Genomic DNA, 21115 nt, shown 5'->3' on the forward strand with positions numbered 1-21115 from the left:
TAAAAGGGGAATTCACTATAGAATATTGCAATTTAATAAATTCATGAACCTTATCTTTATTATTCTCAGTTAAACTTTACCCAAAGAGTGGAAAGAATATTCTACATTTTATGTTTTTATTCATGTTAAAATGCTGATCAACACCTTTAACATCCTACAGTTGTATGAACATTGTCCTGTATACCCCAATGTTTCCATCTTTATGTGGTATTGCAGTTTCATATTTTAGTTTTGATAGGTTTTTATAAATAAGACCTGTTTTGACATAGTACAACAAAGCAGAAAGTATGAAACCGAGTACTGTCAATATATTACCAGATGTCAAACATACATATAGTATGAAATGCAGGCTTTTTTTTTGGGGGGGGGGGGCATTTGAAGCTTCAAAATTACGAAAAATGGGGATTTCCGGGACTCCTTTTTTTTTAGTTTCCAAGGTTATTTTGAGCATATCGGGGGCTAAGTTGACCCAACCTCCATTTATTTTTTTATTGTTGAACTGTCTATATTCAGACTGCAAGAAATCTATATGCAATACTATTTGAGTTTTCTTAAAAAGAATCATTGTGTTTTAATAGAAGTCTGTAGAAATCTACGAATGGCGATATGATTTGATTTTTTTAATGATTATTGATGGTAGTTAGAAATGTTATACTTACCTGTAGAGAGTCAACTTTGCAATGAAAATAAGTTTCAAAGACAAATGACATGTGTTTGAGGAAAGTTGATACAGAAATGGCTTAAGTAAATAACATTTATGATTAATGAACACTCTCTGTGCGTTGGTACAGTGTAGTGTTTATTAAAAATCTATTCACTTATAGAAGCAAAATTTGTGTGAAAATGTATGCAGGTGCTGTGCATATATCACACATGGCAAGGCTCGCATTACATGAATTACTGAATAGTTGCATAGGCCATGATTTTAATATGTGATTGAATTTAATATACCATACTGGAAAATGTGATTGGATGATTGTATGATCTCTTGCATGGATATATTCTTGGATGCTGAACAAATTAATTTTTTATGTCATTTCCCTTTTATAGCCACATGAATCAACTAGTCTAGAAAGCCAGTTTGAAAAGATCATTTCAAAACCGCACTGTGCAACAACTATATTTTAATATTTTACAAGTAATACAGCTGTACAATATTTTGTCTGAAAGCAAAATAATAGTTTCGTAATGTGTTTTATTTCTAGAGTCAAGACTCAAGAGAATGTTAGCCATTGTTTTGATAGCATAATTTGAATGACTTATGTTTTCATCTCCGCCAACAATATGTCATAAAATCAATATAACTGCTCTGTATTGTTGTTTCAGTTTCTGTGCCTTTAAAATAGATTTGTTTTAAAACATTTTTTGACATATTTATGTACATGTAGCTGTGTAATAATATATTATTAAGTATGTGCAATATTTTTCCTAATTGCCCACTGAGCATAGTACTCATTTTATCATGGCTAATTAGATATGATCAGTTTGGAAACTATCAAACCCTGGTAATTAAGGGGCAATTTGTGATATCACCTCGTTCAGAGTAATGTAAAACAAATATATCTTCATCGTAAAATGAATCACCATCTCAATAATTCCCCTTAAACCCTTAGAAAATATGGATTATAAACCAAATTATAAGACATTCTGCTTTTAAAGTGATGTTAATTGTCAAATATTTGTGTCTCTTATGAATTGTTTCAGACGCTTGATGGTGATATCTATGAGAGATTACGCAACCATTTCAGAGTGTTCAGTACCACGGAAATTGAGACCAGTACCTATGTCAAATCATGTTTCCAGAAAATATCAGATGAAGCTGAAATGGTAATTTATTTTTATGAATTTGCTGATGGTGAAACAGTGGTGGTGGTGGTGGTGGTGATGATGATGATGATGATGATGATGGTAATGGTGGTGGTGGTGGTGGTGGTGGTTGTGGTGATGGTGATGATGATGATGATGAGGAGGAGGAGGAGGAGGAGGATTTTGGTGATGAGGAGGAGGAGGAGGAGGATTTTGGTGATGGTGAGGAGGAGGAGGAGGATTGTGGTGATGAGGATGTGATGATGATGATGAGGAGGATGGTGATGATGGCAGTGATGATAATAATGATTGATGGTGGTAGTAATGGTGATAATGATAATTGTCATGCTGATGAAAATGTTAATGATGATAACAACGATGGTCAAAGCTTTGATGGTTGTGATATGTTGTGATGATGATTATTATGAAAATGACTTTAATAGTGTTGATTTCAATGAGTATAAAAGAGAAGGAGCAGAACCCTGATAAGCTATTTGTAGTGATTTTATTTACAAAACAATTTCATGTACTGTATGTAGTGCTTACTCAAAATTGTTTGGACATTATTTCAAATTGATGATGGGCCCTGATGAATTTGGTTTATACCTAGCCTAGGCCAGGGGCATTCATTATTTCTCACCAAACCTTTTATGCAGTACAGGAATTGGAACCTTTCACATAATTACCCTATTTATATCATGTTTCCTTACAGTCACAGGCTGCGGAAGATTCCCAGAAGGTTTATAAACTTCTTATCTTTTCATTCCAAAAATGAATATTCTACAGCAACTTTCATATCGATCATGTACTTTATTGCATGGACTTTTTTCTTTTCTACTTTCATTCTAAATCTATTCTCCCCAGATATTATCAAAATATGTAAGTGCAGTGCTTTCTTCTAAATTCTAGCACACTGTAACATTGCTATAGTGCAGAATAGTGATACTTTCGTTTTGAGAGGTTATTGTGTATTCGAGAAAATAAAATCCTTTTTTTTTTTAGAAAGCTTCAAGTACTCCACACGAAAATAGAAAATGGTTAGAGAAACAGAATGATGAAAATTTGAATGTAATAAAAGGTTCTTAATTTCTCATAAAACGAGATTAGCAGTGACACATTTATTTCAATTTTTGCCAACTGATGCTCTATTTCTCTTCTGCTTCTGATTTCATATGAATGGATATTTTATCAATTGATATCACAATTTATATTTTTGTGTGTTTTGGCAGTTTTAGTGTATCTATGCACAAATTCTCTGTTTGATATTTATGAGTAAGATGTGAATATTTAGCAGAGACATGTATATTCAGCAGAGACACGACAGGGAATAATTTTTACCAATTTGCAAATAGCATTTTTGGTCATAAGAGAAAAGCTCTCATCTATGTACAGTCCTATGTAAAAATATGCTATACAAAAGACTCTATGCATAGCAGTCTTTCAAAAATGTGGAGCAAATTGTGATGCAATACAAGGAAAATTATTCCCTGCATGATAACGTATTCACTCTTGTTTTTTGTTTCCTGTTCATGGCAGTCATTTGGGTTGAATATTCATAAATGTAACTGCACAGTAACACTTGTGGTTGAGAAAACATGAAAAATGGCATAGATTACTGTGTATTAAATTTAGAAGAAATAATTTAATTGTAATAATCACTGTGTATGAGTTATGCAAATATTTTCATTGCTTCAGTTTCTTTTACAAAAGAAGATATTATCACTTCATCCTTCTCCCTTCCTCTCTTTTATTTTCTCTTCACTCACACCTTTTCTCTCTTTCTGAAAGAAAAAATCTCTAGAAATGATTGCCAAAAAGCAAACTTCAGCAAAAATAAATACAAAGTCTAATTCCTTATTTTAGTAAACTATACTTTGCTGCTTACTTAATATTATTTTAAAACATGAATTCATAGTTCGCTACAGTATGACTGTTTCTGCTCTTCATGAAACATACATGTACTTATACCAACATTATTGCAGGCATTAAATTTGAATTATGATTTTATTGTGCTGCATGTATTTCTTGTGAATTAATAACATTTTTTTTCAGAGTGAAAATGACCCAACCTACATGTAATAACCGTCATCACCATTGACACTATGCTTTAACTAACTTGCTTAAAAATCAGTTTTGTTTTAAGTTTTCTCATCATTTTGTTTCTGAAGAGTTTTTTTTTCACTCATATGTTTTATTTATATTTATTTTGATCTTGCCCACAAAATAGCACAAATAAAGAACTATGTAAAATGTATGGTGTACAAAGAGAGGTTTACATGCATCTTTTACAGGCTTTGCAAAACCGTGATACATGTTATTTGCCTGAAGAGATTATTACAAACCAGATATGTCAAAATAGCCTAGTTCCTTACAGGCTGGTTTGAAAAGAGAGAATATCAGGCACATGTATTCTCTGATTGGGAATTTCACCCTGATCTGCCCCAATCAATAAATACCAGGGCCCTGTTGCATAAAAGTTACTATTATGGTAATGTTACCATCCAAAGGTAATTACCATGGTAATGCTGATCAACAGCCAATCAGAATCAAGGATTCCATGCAACTTTTAATACTGCTAGATGGCAAAGTTTTGCAATGGGACCCAGGTATTTTTGCCGTGGTGTAAGTAAATTACTTGTCAAACTTATGAATAGTTTCACAGGGATTTTTTGTAAGTCCCTTGTATATTTGCAGTGAGAAAAGGAATTTTTATAAAAACTTTAAGTTTTGTGTGTTGATTACTAATTGTAATTTCAAATCTATTTCTGGTCTTCAGATTTTTCCTTTCTAGATACATACATGTATCTTATCTTCAGGATTAGAATGATAAATTAATTCTGAGGCCAGAATTTGGACAGTTATATAATGGAGATATCATTGGATAGTACCAATCTGATTCATGGAAATTTTAGTATGCCTGAATGGGACATAAATTAATCTTGCCAAATACTGTCAACTGGTTGAGGTTGATTTGTTTCAGTAGTTTAATGTAGGAAAAAAATGTGTTTGTTTCTTGATGGTTTGCAAAGCACATGTACCTCCACGTTAAATAGTGTACGTTGTGTAATATTTGTTCTTAATCTCCATTACACATCAGCTTTGGGGATCGTAATTTATGTAAGATGAGGGATTGTTTGCTAGCACAAACTCTTGATGTTTTGTCTGATAAAAACAAGCTTATCCTACCAATCTGGCAATATGGTGGTATTCGTAGAGCTGACATTTAAAGTATCTGTGTGCTTCTATTCATGAAAGCAAGTTTAGCAAGCTTCAGATTTTTTTTTTGAGGGGATTCCCTTTATTTGTCCAAATCGGTTAATCCTTGGTAGGGAAAATTGAACTGTACCATCTTAAGTTAATTATTATTTTTGTTTGATGTTAACCTGAACATGATAACAGTCATCTAACAATTCATCTTGAATTGTAAAAATTAATTTGTGCCAGAATTGATATGCTCATCACATGCACAAAAGTTGAAAGTTTTAGTGAATATTTGATGTTTCTTGTTTCTTTGAGTGTTACATACATGTATGTGAATGGGATAGTTGCATTATTATGTACTTTATTTTTATAGCCCTGTATATGAACTGCAGCAAATACATCTGAATTGTCTTAAATCGTACAGTGGAGATTTCATTATTTGCTAATGGGCAAAGGTTGTATAAAGATGAATTTTTATTAGTAAAAGGAAGAAGAAAAAAACAATTAAATCCCAGTAAGGTGCATCCAGCACAGAAATCATAATCAGTGTGGTGTCTACCCTAGAACAATAATTTGAAGTATTGAACTAAGTTTGTGCTAAAACGTACATGTACAATTCATAGATCTGTTTTTAGAATGGCTCGAGATTGATATTTGCACATTTTAAATGGACAAAAATCGGCATTCTGATAAATCATAATTGATACAAAAGATGGTGGGAGGCAAGTATTCAGTGAGTATAAACAATGTATATGTAATTTATTGTGATATATCTCAGTTCTTCTTTCTTTTTTTTTAGATAAAGAGATGTCATCAGCAACAGAAGTTTTTGAAAGAGAATCCCATCTTCACAGACATTGTCCAGTATGTCTATGATCCAGTTGAGAATGATGAGGTGATTATAAATTTGAAATACAAAACAAAATGTTTTATTTACTTCAATAACTCCATACATCTACTTGATTTGCTAGTTCAGCCCTCTGGACTGCCATACCCGAAAAGAACTCCCAAGAATTTAAAAAGCGCGAGCGCGCCCTCTCCCGTTCAGGCTTACTACCCATGATCACCGCGCAATTAGCGTCCATCTTCCTCTTTTGCTTTCGGCAAGCCACCTGTCAAGACGTGCTCAGATAAGTCTCCTAAGAGCTCAAATCTTTTTTGAGCTTTGGTATATTATTTTCGCTTATCTGTGGTGCATTCTCCCTTTTAATTTCAATCTTTCCATTTGTGTGTAAGATTGTGTTCAGAATTTACACCTGGCGTGACTTTTTAGACGTGTTTTTGGTGACACTTAAATTGTTTTTCTAACGTTTGAGTTCTCGTCGCGCCGCATCGCTAGCGCGTTCGCGAGGCACCGGGCTTGGCCTGCCTACGTGGCAGCAAGCCTTCACCACCTGTCATGGTTATTGTTCTTCACGTTCAAAGCGTGGTGGCTTTTGGTGCCGTTTTTGAATTAAATTCTAGACAGCCTCTACACTTGTTGTCGAGGGTGTTATTGTTATTTCTTTTTGCAGGTTGGGATCTTCAACTCTGTTCCTTCCTTGCTTTCTGGAATTGATTTATTAAGATTTTCGATTGATTATTGATTGATTAATTCTTCAATTCTCTTTCCTTTCTGTTCTGAATAAATTTCTTGATTGATATTTTATTCACAGGCGGATCTTAAAGCTCAATTCCTTTTCCTTCTGTTCTGAATAATTTTCTTGATTGATATTTTATTCACAGGCGGATCTTAAAGCTCAATTCCTTTTCCTTCTGTTCTGAATAAATTTCTTGATTGATATTTTATTCACAGGCGGATCTTAAAGCTCAATTCCTTTTCCTTTCTGTTCTGAATAAAATTCTTGATTAATATTTTATTCACAGACGCTTCGGGGATTGTTTAATTATACCTTGATTGATTGGTTATTCAATCCCCCCCCCAAAAAAAAAAAAAAAAAATTTTTTTTGTTCTTTACAGGTGGGGTCTCCTTCCTGTTAGAAATTTTTTTGACCTTCCCGGAATTGTTTTCTTCGTTCGATTCCCTCTTCCCTCCTAGTCTTATATTTTTTTACTTCGACAGGCGGGCTCTACGATTTCCCTTTGAGGATTTACTGTGTCGTTCTTCCTCTTGGAATCGTTACTAGAGACGTTCCTCCCTCCTGTTCTGAATTTCTTTACCTTTCCACAGGAGGTTACTTTTTTCCTCTTGGAAATTATCGTAAAATTTCTTTTATCTGGAATTATTTGTCTCTCAATCCCTTTTCTTCCTGCTCTGAAATGCTTGTTCTTGTGTTTCTTCGCAGGTGGAAACTTCGTTCTCTTCTGAACTTGCATTCATTTTTGAATTTTTGTTTCGAATTTTTCCTTCGGGCACAAAAAAAAAAAAAAAAGAGAATATAGTAGGGGAACCTTGTAGGAGTTTCTTTTTTCAAAGTCTCCGACCTCCTTTTTATTTTCTTACAGGCAGATACCTAAACTATTCTTAGGTTCTTCTTCCTCCCTACCCCTCCCCTCTTGTTTTGTTCTGTTTGCTCAAACAAACTCCTTTTAGGAGGAGGGAAAGACCACTCCGGTCTCCACTTTTAATCTAAGCGAGATCTTTGTAAAAAAAAAAAAAAATTCTTGTTTTTCCTTTTTCAGGGTAGAGAGAGGTACCTTTGAATGGGACTAACACAGCCCCAGAGGACCTGGTGCCCTCCACGGGGACCGTCCCGATTGCAAGTTACAGAAGTCGGCCGCCTCCAGGCGAGTAGGAGGGACGCCGCGGTGAGCGCCCGGCGGCGGTGAGTATGAGGGTGCGTCGATCAGCATTCCGAATTTGCGGTCGGATGCTAAGAGAAGGAAGGCCGAGACTGTGGTGCCACGGTCTCGGACAAAGGAAAAAGTGGTAGCCAAGGCTTCCAAGCCTAAACTAGGTCCTGCCGCCGCAGCACCCATAGGGCTATGCGACCCACCGGCTACCGGGTCACCAGAAGTCCGGAGGGAGAGTGCGGTTCTCTCCCCCCGGCACAGGTCAGGATCTCTGCCGTATAAGTCGTCCTCCGCTGACAGCATCGGGAGAGATCGCCCAGCCCCTGACCGCGAGAGGCGTCACACAGACTGTAACCACAATCTGACCCCGTCAGATTCGGGTGAAGTTTCGTTGTTGGCGGCCGCCCTGCCAGGGGCGGCAAATCGTAAGAGATCACCCGTGCCTCTTGTGCCTTCTTCTGCTCCGGCCACGCCGGCGGAGCCCGCAAAATAAGAAGAAGAAGAAGAGGTCGAAGGAGAGGTCGGCCAGCCCTGTTGCCATGGGCGTTCCTCCTTCAGACCCTTGTATCGGTGGTCAGATGTTACAGTCATACATGTTATGCTGCTATATTCTGCTACCGCGAGAGGCGTCACACATCAGGCTGTGACCACAATCTGACCCCGTCAGATTCGGGTGAAGTTTCGTTGCCGGCGGCCGCCCTGCCAGGGGCGGCAAATCGTAAGAAATCACCCGTGCCTCTCATGCCTTCTTCTGCCCCGGCCACACCGGCGGAGCCCGCAGAAAGAGAAGAAGAAGAAGAGGTCGAAGGAGAGGTTGGCCAGCCCTGCTGCCATGGGCGTTCCTCCTTCAGACCCTTGTGTCGGTGGTCAGATGTTACAGCTATTCATGCTGCTACATTCCGCTACCGCGAGAGGCGTCACACATCAGACTGTGACCACAATCTGACCCCGTCAGATTCGGGTGAAGTTTCGTTGTTGGCGGCCGCCCTGCCAGGGGCGGCAAATCGTAAGAAATCACCCGTGCCTCTTGTGCCTTCTTCTGCCCCGGCCACGCCGGCGGAGGCCGCGAAGAAGAAGAGGTCGAAGGTGAGGTCGGCCAGCCCTGTTGCCATGGGCGTCCCTCCTTCAGACCCTTGTGTCGGTGGTCAGATGTCACAGCTATTCATGCTGCTACATTCTGCTTTCGAGCAGTGCGGGTTCACCCCACCCTCGACGTCTACTCACCCCGCTGATGCCCCTGAGCATCAAGCGAGACAAGTGGGCAATAACCACCAGACACCCGGGAAATCCTCGAGCGATTCTGTTAAATCGCCAGCCAGTGCACCGGGTGCCCCAAGATCGCGTGTGCTTTCCAGCATTTTCGTCGATCTCAGAGCACGTGTCCCAGCCGACACGCGGGGCCACCCCGGCGCTTACTGGACAACCCCCCGGTTCAGTCCATAGAGCGAGACTCCCTTTACGAGGAGTCTCTCGAAGGCGGACAGTGCGAGGACAACCCCTATCCCGCGGTCGACTTTTCAGTAAGCGCTCAGGCGCTGCTTGACAAGTATCTACCTCACATCTACCCTCCGAGCGGGGGTATTGATGAAGCAAGGGAGTCCATATTTTCTCGCCCCGCCTCTTCAGGCGCCCCGAGCTCAATCGGCCGTATTGGGGGTCTCGGAGAGTGACGGGGTCGCTCTAGACGAGGCGGCTCCTACGACGAGGAAGCCGCCAGCTCCGAGGGTGTAAATCCACCCCCGCTCTGCTGCTGCCCGGAAGCGCCAGGCTCCGGCGCCGCCGTCTCGAAATTTTCAAGCCTCTCGAGGCTAGCGAGAAGGCAGAGGCAGGGGGGGGGCGATTATTATGCAGGTACTCCCGAATTCGCCCTCTACGTCAAGCTCACATACGGCGACGACTCCTTCAGCGGTAACTCTCTCCATTCTTCCCCCTAAGCGGGCCCGTAGATTGGAGGTATGAATCTCTTACATACCGCATGCCGCACTTCTCTCGTGAGAATGTTTGACTGCTTTGAGAGGGCAACCTATCACGTCCGCGGACCGTCCGCCCAGGCGACGAGACCGTCGCTTTTCTGGCCTGAACCTCACTTTCTATTCGAAAGTAAGGGTGCCCTGTCTTACTTAGCTCCTACCCTTGCAACGCCAGAGTCAGGGCTAGTACAGATACCCGTTCTCCAGCGATCGCCGCTGAAGAGAGGGCGACTCTGATATGAGCACCATCACCGCCCAGCGGTATGTCTCACTATCTCATAGCTCTCCGAGCTTATGAGTATGTATATCGGATCTGAATGTCACGGCGATTAAAAGTTCTCCTGTGCTTAATAATCGCTATGCCTTCACCACCCGGTGCATTATGGTTATGTTAACCTATTTGTCTCGTATTCGGGCGGCTCGTACGAACCCTGCCCGAGCTGCCATCACCGGTCGTCCCCCCGGACACCGCCGGCAGCACCCGCACCGAATACGTGGAAGGAATCAGCTTTTCATATGCTAGATATCCCTCCTGTTGACATTCACAGCTGTTCCCCGAGTCTTTCCCGGTTGGGTAAACATCATCTCGGAGGAAAGTAACCGCCGTACATCTCATGAGATTGTTGGCTATGTACGTGCGTTCAAACTTGTTTAAAGCCCCAGGATTCTCTGTCGGCATTCTATGCCTACTTTCTGGACACACCCACCGTACCGGGTCGGCGAGTTCACACCAAACTGTACACCGCCAGACCATCGGTCGAGCTCTAACTGTCTATCTTATAGACTGCCCTCTATGTGGGTCAATCTTGCGGGCGTCTCCGCCGTTCCCTCCTTGTGCGGAGTGGTCTACGGTGGATGTCTTTACCGTGCCCGTTTGTCGAATCGGCTTCTTTCTTAGAAATTTTTTCACGGCACACTCGAGTCGCCCCGCATGCTGCTTTCATCCTCCTTCCATGCAATGCATGTGGCCAGGGTCACCGCACGACCGAGGATGATGTAACCGTGGATGGATGTATGCTTATGCCTTCCTAACCACGATCACTACGACCCGCCTTCTCTCGGGCCGACTGTGGATGAGTCTCTCCATGTAAGTGATTTACTTCACTGGAGTTCTTCTTTTAGAAATTTAGATTCTCATCCCCCGCTGCTTAGGGCGTCATTTTTGCCGCCCCCCGCAGCTTTTTGGAGCTCCTTATCTTACCGATATCGGACTGTTCCACGCTGCCGCAACCGGCGCCGGCGGTGCTTGCTCTTACGATCACCTGAGAAACAGGCCTTGTGACTGTTTTCATAAACAACTGGTTCTCACCGCAGACTGATGGAAATTTTGTGATTACTTCCTCAAGTCTCCTTCGCTTGTTTCTTCAAGCGAGGACTTCGACACTCTTAGCCAGTTTCCGTCCCTAACTTGATAGGACAGGGCCGTTGCTACCTCATTCGATTCCGTTGGGAATGTAACGGTTGAGGTATCATATCTGGCGATGTCTGTTCGTTTAGAGCATCTCTTGATGGTCGTTTACACGTAATATCGTGACAGATTTTTTTTCGCCAGCTCCCTCTGGCGTACGCTTGCTGCTGCTAGGGATTCCCCCGCCCAGCAGACAGCCATCGCAGCCTAGCCTCACGGGCTCTCTCGGCGATGGTGGCTTAAGCCAAGCCACCTCTTCCACCGCGGGCACTGCACCCTCAGATGGGTGCTTCAATCAGTATGGGAGAAAGGGGATCCTGAGTTCTCTCTCGATCACTCGGTCTAACACACTTTTGTCGTGATGTGTACCGCGCTGTTTCCCTGACACGCCCGGTTGAGCTGTTTTGACCAGACTGCTCTATTCTACATAGGCAACATGTCCGCGGCATTCCTTATTAACAGGATGGCACTCAGTCGCTTTCTCGACCCTTGTCTGCCTTACGAGTGGTTTTCTTCCTAAATCCCTACTCTCCGTCGTTCCTGGTCCCCTTCGGACCGCTAGTAACTTTTTACCACAGCTCTCTATCAGAATTCTGCAGATTTTCTGCCCTCACGCATTTGAGACAGATATCAAATTCTGGGCGCTTTCTCCCACGCGGAGGCTTCCCCTACAGAAATTTCCAAGCTTGCGGGAAGCGTGCGACTAGCTTGCGCAAGCTTGCGGCATGCTAGTAACTAGCATGCGGCTAGCTTAATAAGCGTGTGATATGCGTGCAGAGTAATAGTTAAGCGATCTTTTAGCGAGCAGGGACTGTTCGCTAGCAGGCACTCGCTTATTAAGCGAGCGCCCTGCTAGTCGCATGCTAGTTACTAGCAAGCGGCACGCTTAAATTTCTGCAGGGGTTCTGAGATATCTCGCCTTCTCAGATTGGTCGATTGATCACTTACTGAGCCTTAAAAGCTTCAGTTTTCCGATCACGATTCTTGTTGAAACTTTCAACAAATTCCGATTCTTACGCTCTAGTCAGCAGGTGATGTTGTTCTCCTGACACTAGGCCGAGGGCCCATGATACTTAGTATTCCTGAGTATACAGGGCTTTCCTCTCGAGGACATTTTTGAGGGCCGCCTTTTGGCGCTCAACTAACTCCTTCACTTCTTTCTACTTGAAGGACATTCTGTCCAGCGAGGCGAGATTTGCTGCTTCGGCGCTTAAAGCAGCTGCGGCTTTTTCCCCCTCTCCCTAAATTTCGTTGTTTTTGTTTTTTCAAATTTTCTTAGGCTTACAATTGAAAACATGCCTCCCTACGGTTTGAGTCCGTGCTGGTCTAGCAAATCAAGTAGATGTATGGAGTTATTGAAGTAAATTATGAAAATACTTACCTGATTTTCTTATTTACGAGATAACTCATACATCTACTTGATACCCTCCCACCGACCCTCCGCCTTGCGCAGCAACATGTTTCAACGTATGGGCTTGCGAAAGGTGAGGAAGATGGACGCTAATTGCGCGGTGATCATGGGTAGTAAGCCTGAACGGGAGAGGGCGCGCTCGCGCTTTTTAAATTCTTGGGAGTTCTTTTCGGGTATGGCAGTCCAGAGGGCTGAACTAGCAAATCAAGTAGATGTATGAGTTATCTCGTAAATAAGAAAATCAGGTAAGTATTTTCATATTTGTGTTTCATAAGTACTTTTATTCATCTATTCTCTTTCTATCCTTCTCTTTTTTCAATTTCTTTACATCTTATTTTCGCACCTTTCTGCTATTCTCCACCTTTAAAATAGTTGTTTCCCCCCTCTTTTTCTCCTATACTGCATTGCGGTGGTTTTTTTCTTCTGTCGTATTTCTGCTTCCCCATTCTCAAATTTCATTGATTGATTGGTTGAATTTATTTCTCACAATAAAAAAAAATCAATACAAAATATATACATTAAAACAATAAAAAATAGTAATTGAATTAATGATATAATGAGGATATTTGAATTTGAAATTATAAAACCTAAGAAATATATTTGAAAACCAGAAAGCTACAATGAACTTGAAAGGGGGTATTTTTCTCAATCCTAATTTCCTCCTTTTTTTATCAAGAATTACAATGAAACACTGACTATCAAGCAATTTCTCATGACTCTAGTATGCTTCTTGAAAATTGTATTTATTGTAAAGCACATTATTTGAATTATAATTAGTTTCGTATTACTTTGGCACCATTATGTGACACTTCAAAAGATTATTAACAAGTATAAAACACATCAAACACTGAAAATAGCAGGATGACAATTCTAGCCTTGCATATGTCCTAAGTTTAAAAGAAAAGTGATCTTTGCATCTACTTCAATGGTAATTTAATGAAGGAGTATATCTTTCACACTTCTATTAAAAGTGACATTATTACTATGAGACCTGTAAATTGTAGTGTCACTTTCAAGAGGTTTAAAGTTTTAAAGCCATATTCAGGAAGTTGCAGAGAGCAAAAGGTTAATGAGAATGTTGGAATCAAAGTTGAATTGTTAACATATCATCAGCAAGTGTATATAAGCCAAACATGAAACGAGTAAAGTAAAGTACTTTGAAAACAGATATGAAATAACAAATAACAAAGTGCTGAATAACTCTAAATAAGTGATTCCATAGGCATGTATTATGTAACCTTTGGAAAAGAGCCATCTTTTGACAGTTTGCCTTTACTATAATTATAATAGTGACTGAGCTCCATTTGGCACATTTAGTAATACATAGAAACACTTGATGGTTATTAGTTAGTATCCATTACTATTCATGCTGCGATTATTGACATAACTGAAGTTTATCTGCAAGACTTCAGAAATCATGATAATCATAGTTCTTGTATAGTGCATAACACATGATAAATAACATCTCTATGCGCTTTCAAAGGACTTGGATATTATTACCCCGGCTGTAGCTCAAGCAGCTAGCTTCCAGTGCTTGGCATTTCAAGGAATAAATTCCTGCCAGGTACCCATTCACCTCATTGAGTGCAGCACAATGTGGATAAATTTCTTGCTGAAGGAAACTACGCCATGTCTGGGATTTGAACCCACGACCCTCCGTTTCAAAGTCCGGGGACTAATCCACTGGGCCACAACGCTCCACAATGCTTGCTGCATTACCATTTTAGATCTCACAGTCAGATGTGTGATGATTCCTATCCTACATTCTGTCTAACCACTAAACCCCTTTATAATATTCCTAGTGGCCAAGTCTGTGCCAGATTGAGCATAAATCCTGTCATATTTGCCAAACCAATCATATCCCATAGCTTGCGGGAACAAATGGCTCTTGTATTTATAGTTCCATGGCAATGGAAGAAACTTGTTGCCATCGGGTCGAGTATTCCTGATTTGGCAGCAAACTATCTCCAATGACTGTCTGCCGTGGTGCCGACAGGAAGTAGGTCAATAGCTGTTGCCATGGTTACCAAGTTATGTTTATCACAAGGGCAGGAAGCAGAGGGTTAGGTGAAATAGTTCATAGAAAGAAAGGGGTATGGAGGTATTGTTTGGAGATGGTGGAGCTTGGGAAGAGGAAAGGAGGAGGAGGTGTTAAGTGAGATGAATTAGTATGGCTTGTTAATTGGAGGAGCTCCACGTTGTACCAAGGAACTTGTAGATACTTGACTAATGAAGTAAGCTTTGACTGTGGATGGTTTAGAAATGATTATGCTTACATTCTTGACTTTAAAAAGTGAAAATAGATGATTAAGGAGAGGGGTAAATATCCCCGCTTAAATAACACTCACAAGCAAAGTTTGTACTCCTCGAGACCTCCACATTGCCAGAAAGTTGGTCAACATTTTGTGCAATGTCAAAGTATTGCTTTCCAAGTGGTCTTTTGAACTCTTTACAGCTATCATAAAATCTCCTTGGTTTCAAGCAGGTCATCATGTCTCTGCAATGAAGAATGATGGGGATATTTTGGAGATGTCAATCATGTCACCCAAGACCTCCCGCAGATTTAAAAAATCTGTAAATGAACATGTCACATTTTTGAGACTCTGACAACTAGTCCCAAAGAGATGTCGCATTCACGACATGGAGACATTGCTGTAACTAGAGGAGACATGAGTTGTCAAGTAGTCATCAGCTGGTCTCCAGGCCAGTAGAGTTTCTAAAGATCTTTGACTATCCAATATTCTCTTGTAAATGTAAATAAACATGAAAACTATTAAGATCCTGCAAAAATCAAGAGGAAAGATATATCACAATATTTGCCAAACACACTGTACATTGCTCATAAATGAATCATTTTCCTGTTGGATACTTGTTCATATCTCTCTTTGTTGAATAGAAAGGTGGGATAAGTTCCAATATACACTTCATTTTTATTCCCCTGAAGAGATGTTCATAATAAATAGGTCAGTTTGTTTATTATTTTGAGATTTGTACACTTTAATGACATAATGTTAATCTTTAATTTTTCCACTTTGAAGTTTGGTATGCTAGTATCAACTATTTTTTTCAGAGACCTTTGGAAAACGTGCCATGTATTTGAATGAGATTATGAATATTTTTTGGCATTATTTAAAGGCTACTATTGAGATAGAGGAAGAGCCCATAAAGTGATAGAAATACACATTTAGCACAACCCCTTCTTTGAGAAAAGAATGAATCCCCTTTAACTCTTCAATGACCAAATGACATATAATTTATTCTCTGGTCATTTTTTATGGTCAGCAAGATTCATTCTCACAATCATATGTCTCCAAAGTGTCTTTGTTTGCCTTCCTAAATGTCACAGTTATCAAATTCTCAGATCTCATAAATCACCCAACCTAAATTCTTGCCTACTGCTTACATATGGGTTAAAACAGGAAGAATGACTACATAATGGAAGAGCTCATAGGTCATATTTAAACTTTGACAATCTGTCTCCTCACTCCATACTTCTTTCAAAGGAAATAAAAAGGAAAATTATCTGTGTCATGTATATTTGATCGGATATACCTGAAGGAAATTAAGTATTGACTTTGTCATAGATTTTAGGAATGTTTCATTTTCTTGGCTTTGTTTTGTATTTGTGGTCAAGCCCCCCCCCCTTAAATAATACAAGATACACGCACATACACTTACGGTAAACATGCGGCCCAGTGGATTAGTCTCCGGACTCTGAAACAGAGGGTCGTGGGTTCGAATCCCAACCATGAGGTAATTTCCTTCAGCAAGAAATTGATCCACAATGTGCTGCACTTAACCCAGGTGAGGTAAATGGGTACCTGGCAGGAATTTATTCCTTGAAAAGCAGTGTACATAACAGCTGCACTGCTAAAGCCAGAGTAATTGTGCTACATATACTGTAGAGCGCTAAGAGACTTCTGACAAAGTAAGTATTAAGCGCTATATAAGCAAGTATAATTATTATTATTACTTAGAAGTCAAAACATTACATATAATTTTGCAAAAGAGCAATGAAATGAATTGTCTCATCATTGCTCTATGTACCATGTTTCATAAACATGTTATCAATGACAAGTTGCAAGCTACTGTTATAAGCTACTAATATTATGCAATTTGATTGGCTAGAGATTAATTTGTAATTGATAAAACATACAAGTATACATAATTTTTTTGTCAGTGCCATCTTCGTGAAAGAAGTTCTTTCAGTGGACAGTACAACTTAGTTGTACTCCTGGTTTCTAAGCTTTATAAACATAGACAGGAAAAGAACCGAGATAGACAGGATTATTTAGACTTTGTCATTTCCTCACAAAATGGAAATGATCACAATCATCATGACAGATTCCTAATAAAGTAATTCCTCATTGATTTCTTGATGAAAGTCAGGTATTATCCCTCAAATCAAACAGAAGAGAGTGTGTTGTATTTGCTAATTTAGACATATTTCAGTTGTGCAAACTCATCTGATCGTTCATGTAGTATGTTAGTTGATAAATTAATAAATGATCAAAATTCAGTGCATGATGAAATTCAGCAATTGAGGATCCATACCATTCAGATAGAAAATTGAAATCTTACCTGACATAAATATTCAAATTCACATTTTGTATTAAAATTATAATAAATTATAATAAACAAACTGATCCACAATGTGCTGCACTCAACTCAGGTGAGGTAAATGGGTACCGGTAGGAAGTAATTCCTTTAATAAGAAGCTGTGTGCGCTCTAGCCGGGTAATATAGGAGTGCCTTGAGCACCTAACACGGTGGATATGTGCGCAATATAAATACCCTATATTATTATTATAAATGCGTAATCAGGAAATTTTGGCTAGAAAATTTCTCATTATTCAATTAAGGAATTAAATTGAGAAGGATATCTAACCTAGCTCGGTTACCAATTAACCTGGATGATATGTACATGATTTCATAGTCAGTAGGAGTTTGACAATCTTCTGGTGGAGATTTAATTTACCAGTTGACTGCTGAATAAATACATGAGTAGTAGATACTAGTAATTGCAGGAGATTCCCAGGGACCCCTGTATATGATACTCAACTTTATAGTCTGTTTGCATTTGGACAAGGGTCAATTTAACTATCCACTCATGAAACAAAGCAACTTATCAACTGCAAGTCTTCGTGAGAAACAAGGAGCAAATTTGTCATTGAGTTTGTTATGTTAGGGGAAAAACAGACTTCTCATGCGCAGAAAATACACACAATATCTCTGCAAATGAATTGTCAATTGTTTTTGGAAATAATAGTTAATTATATTTTGAATTGGAAGTGTGATCAAGAGAATTTATCACAAATTTATCAAAATTATCTATTTTTGATCGACCATTACCCTACTGATAAAGCCCTTACTAGACTAAACAATAGTCAGTTTTCACTCGCTATAGGAATGAATGTTAAAAGGGTTTGCCATATAACCTTTTATCTCAAGATAATTAAAGACCATAGGATATGGCCTTTGGACAGTAGGCATGAAAGATGGTGTATCTATTACAATGTTATGTCACCTTATTTACTGGCTACTGAATTAAAAACAAAATATATAGCGTTTTTAACGCTGGCCTATAACTCTAATTCCCTGTCTTGGGAAATACTTATTGCTGGCTATTTCTTCTTCTCCCCCTTATCTCTCTCTCTCTCTCTCTCAAGTTATCAAATGATATGCACTATTGTCTGCTTAGGAATGTGTTTACCATGTACAAAATTAATCTGTGATTATATTGATGTCTTGATGCCTTGAGACACATGATACAGATTCCATGTGATGCCCAGGGGTGTGACTTTTCAGATTTTTGTTTTGTTTTGATTTTCAGCTTAATGTCAGCTTAGTTTGGGTTTTCCTCTGTACAAAAAGTATGGGAGTTTTTGCTATTTCAGACTTTTTCAACACTCTTCAGCTTTTTTGAGATCTTTTTATTTGTGACCACTCACACCCCTGGTGATGCCTAGGTATAAAGAAAAAAACCTTTGCTTTCCAAACTATTTTTTGATATTCTTGTATATATTCAATGGAATATAATTTGGATGGATAAAGCAAAAGTGTTGAATAAAAACATATTCTTCTTTTCTTTTCTTTCTCATCCATTATCTGATTTCACATGTGGTTTTATTTTTATTTTGTATAAGTGAAATTGTTACTTATCTGTATAATATCAGTTATTACAATTAAAAGTTTCTAATGCTATAATTATCATCGCGACTGAACAACTACAACGGTTTTTGCTTTTATATGCTTGAAAAAAAATCATGTCTTAAAGAAAGAAAAAAGTCACAAGAGTGATTTTCATTGTGCAAAGAAAAAGTTTTGGGGAAAAATTAAGATGGACCTTGATAGTAACATTGTCTTAATTTCTATTTGTATTTCATCTTGTATATCCAGGTGTCAAACTTAATCATGGATAATACTGAATCCCTCTACCTCGAGAGAGAAGCCAGACGATGGGCTACCCAGGTGGCCAAGGAATCCAACCGCATAGAAACCCTTACCAGACAGATGGAAGCGTGCCAACCATATCTCAACCAACTCAGGGTTAGTGCATCCTTTCTGTAAGGTCAAAATCCGAATAATTTGGAGTGATAATCCACCTTGACATTGGCTGGTAATCAGGTCCTGTTCATCCCCCTTAGTACATGCCATGTTGCAGAGGCCGGGGAGCGTTTCATGAAAGGACTTGTCGGACGTTTTATCCGACAAGTCCCATTTTATCCGACAGTTACCATAGTAACAGTGCCTCACAGCCAATCAGAGTCAGAGAAAGATGTCAGATCTGACAACTTGTCGGACAAAAATGTTGATGAAACACTCCCCTGGTCAGTGCATCAATTTAGTGTTATATTGCATCAGAGTGGTCTTTGATACACATGCAGTCCTGACAAGTATTTGAACATTGTGTTAATGTATGGGCAGGTTATTTTCTCTTGTTCCCCACGCCATTTTTATCAAGATTTTTCAAGTAAGACATCCCTCTTTTCGAGGATACTTAAAAATTTTGCAAGGATATGAATCATGTTTGTATATGTAGGAAGATGCTTCTCTGTAGCCTACCAGATTGTTTTATAGTCTTGGGTGATTTAAGGATTAATTTTTTTCAAGTACAGTGTGTAAAATGCTATATAAGTACTGTTTTCAAGTCTTAGTTCCGAATCAAAAGTGAGAATGAAACTCATTATTCAAATGCACTTGAAAAGTGGTTTGGTCATTATCATCCTTTATTCAAGACTTGATCATGGTTTGATTCTCACCTATGAATTGAGAATATTAGTTTGGAAGATCTATTTATTTAAATAAAATGTTTTCTTCTTTCTTATAATTATTTCTCTACTTTAAAGAATCATAGGATTGTCATGATTTGATGAAGCTTATCAATATATTCTTAATAAATGATATGCATGTAGATATATACTGTATATTCCACTCATTTCCTCATGGTGAAGTGACTGAAGTCACTGTCTTACCCTAGGAGGCTCTCCATTGCCTGAAAGTCTTAAGTGTTGGAGCTCAGATGAAGAATATCTCTTCCTTCTGATGAAGATTTTTGTTTGAGCTATTCTCAGTTCTTTTCTCACTTTTGGAATCAGAAAATATTATTTTTTTCTGACCAAAATTGACAATTTGTCTTCAGGTCAAATTGTTACTTCTTGTTTTTTACCCACTTCTTAATCTTTCTCTCTCTGTCTCTCTCTTTCCTTCTCATCTTCCTATTTCTTTCTCACTTCATATCTCCCTTGCATCTGTTGTCGTCTCTCCTCCTTACCATCTTTCCTTTCCTCTGTCTTTGTCTTGCTATTTGCTTGTTGGCACAAGGCTCTGACAAATCATCAGTCAAGTCTCCTAGGACAGATCTATATAACCCCTAGGGGAGTTGCATGAAAGCAAAAACCAACCATCACACAAAAAAGGAAACCCTTCATGCTTTCAAAAGATCAGTGACATTCCTGTTCAAGTTAGTCATTGATACATTGCCAAGGGGTTACCTTTTCTGTTGGTATCCACTTTGTGCACAAGCAGGTAGTCTAATTCTCAGGTCATGTAATACCATAATGGCTGAACCAACTTGGTCCATGGTCGCTTAGGTCTAATGATAATTTGGTCCAACCATCACTTGGTCTAATACTCCCCTGGTCTAACTGTCATTCAGTCAATTGCCCTGATAACAGAATTCCCATGTTTTCTACTTTATTATTTTGTACTTTGACAAATGAAAATTTGATTCCTAAGCAGTTCATCTAATCATATAAAGTAACTGGTATTAGACCGGATGGATAGTAAATGAACTGGTTATATATTTGTAGGAAAATTAGGATCAGACCATTTGGAATGAGACAAAAATGGAAAGTAGACCAAGTGAGTGTAGACCAGCAATTTAACTAACTTTTTACTGTCTTCCATGCTTGTATCTCCATTTTTACAGGGTTCTGATAATTCTTCAGACAGTGGGTTCTCACAGGACAAAGATCCAGAGGTCAAGCTGGATACCTTGAGAGAAACAAGGAGGAAAGCAGAAACTAATAAATCTAAAGCAGAGGCCAAACTGGATGTTATGAGGAATGCAGGAAGTAAGTCTG

The 21115-nt window shown here is 39.2% G+C and overlaps 1 protein-coding gene across 1 annotated transcript in view; it reads left to right on the top strand.

Annotated features, from left to right (window-relative positions):
* Window positions 1-21115, top strand: part of LOC121411568 — an 89739-nt gene that overhangs the window by 60738 nt on the left and 7886 nt on the right. Inside the window, 5 exon segments of the mRNA XM_041604366.1 lie at window positions 1705-1827; window positions 2519-2545; window positions 5807-5902; window positions 18930-19079; window positions 20962-21106. Of these exon segments, the coding sequence (XP_041460300.1) occupies window positions 1705-1827; window positions 2519-2545; window positions 5807-5902; window positions 18930-19079; window positions 20962-21106 (541 nt within the window).

This window comes from Lytechinus variegatus, chromosome 1 (assembly GCF_018143015.1).
Source record: "Lytechinus variegatus isolate NC3 chromosome 1, Lvar_3.0, whole genome shotgun sequence".
Taxonomy (NCBI): Eukaryota; Metazoa; Echinodermata; class Echinoidea; order Temnopleuroida; family Toxopneustidae; genus Lytechinus; species Lytechinus variegatus.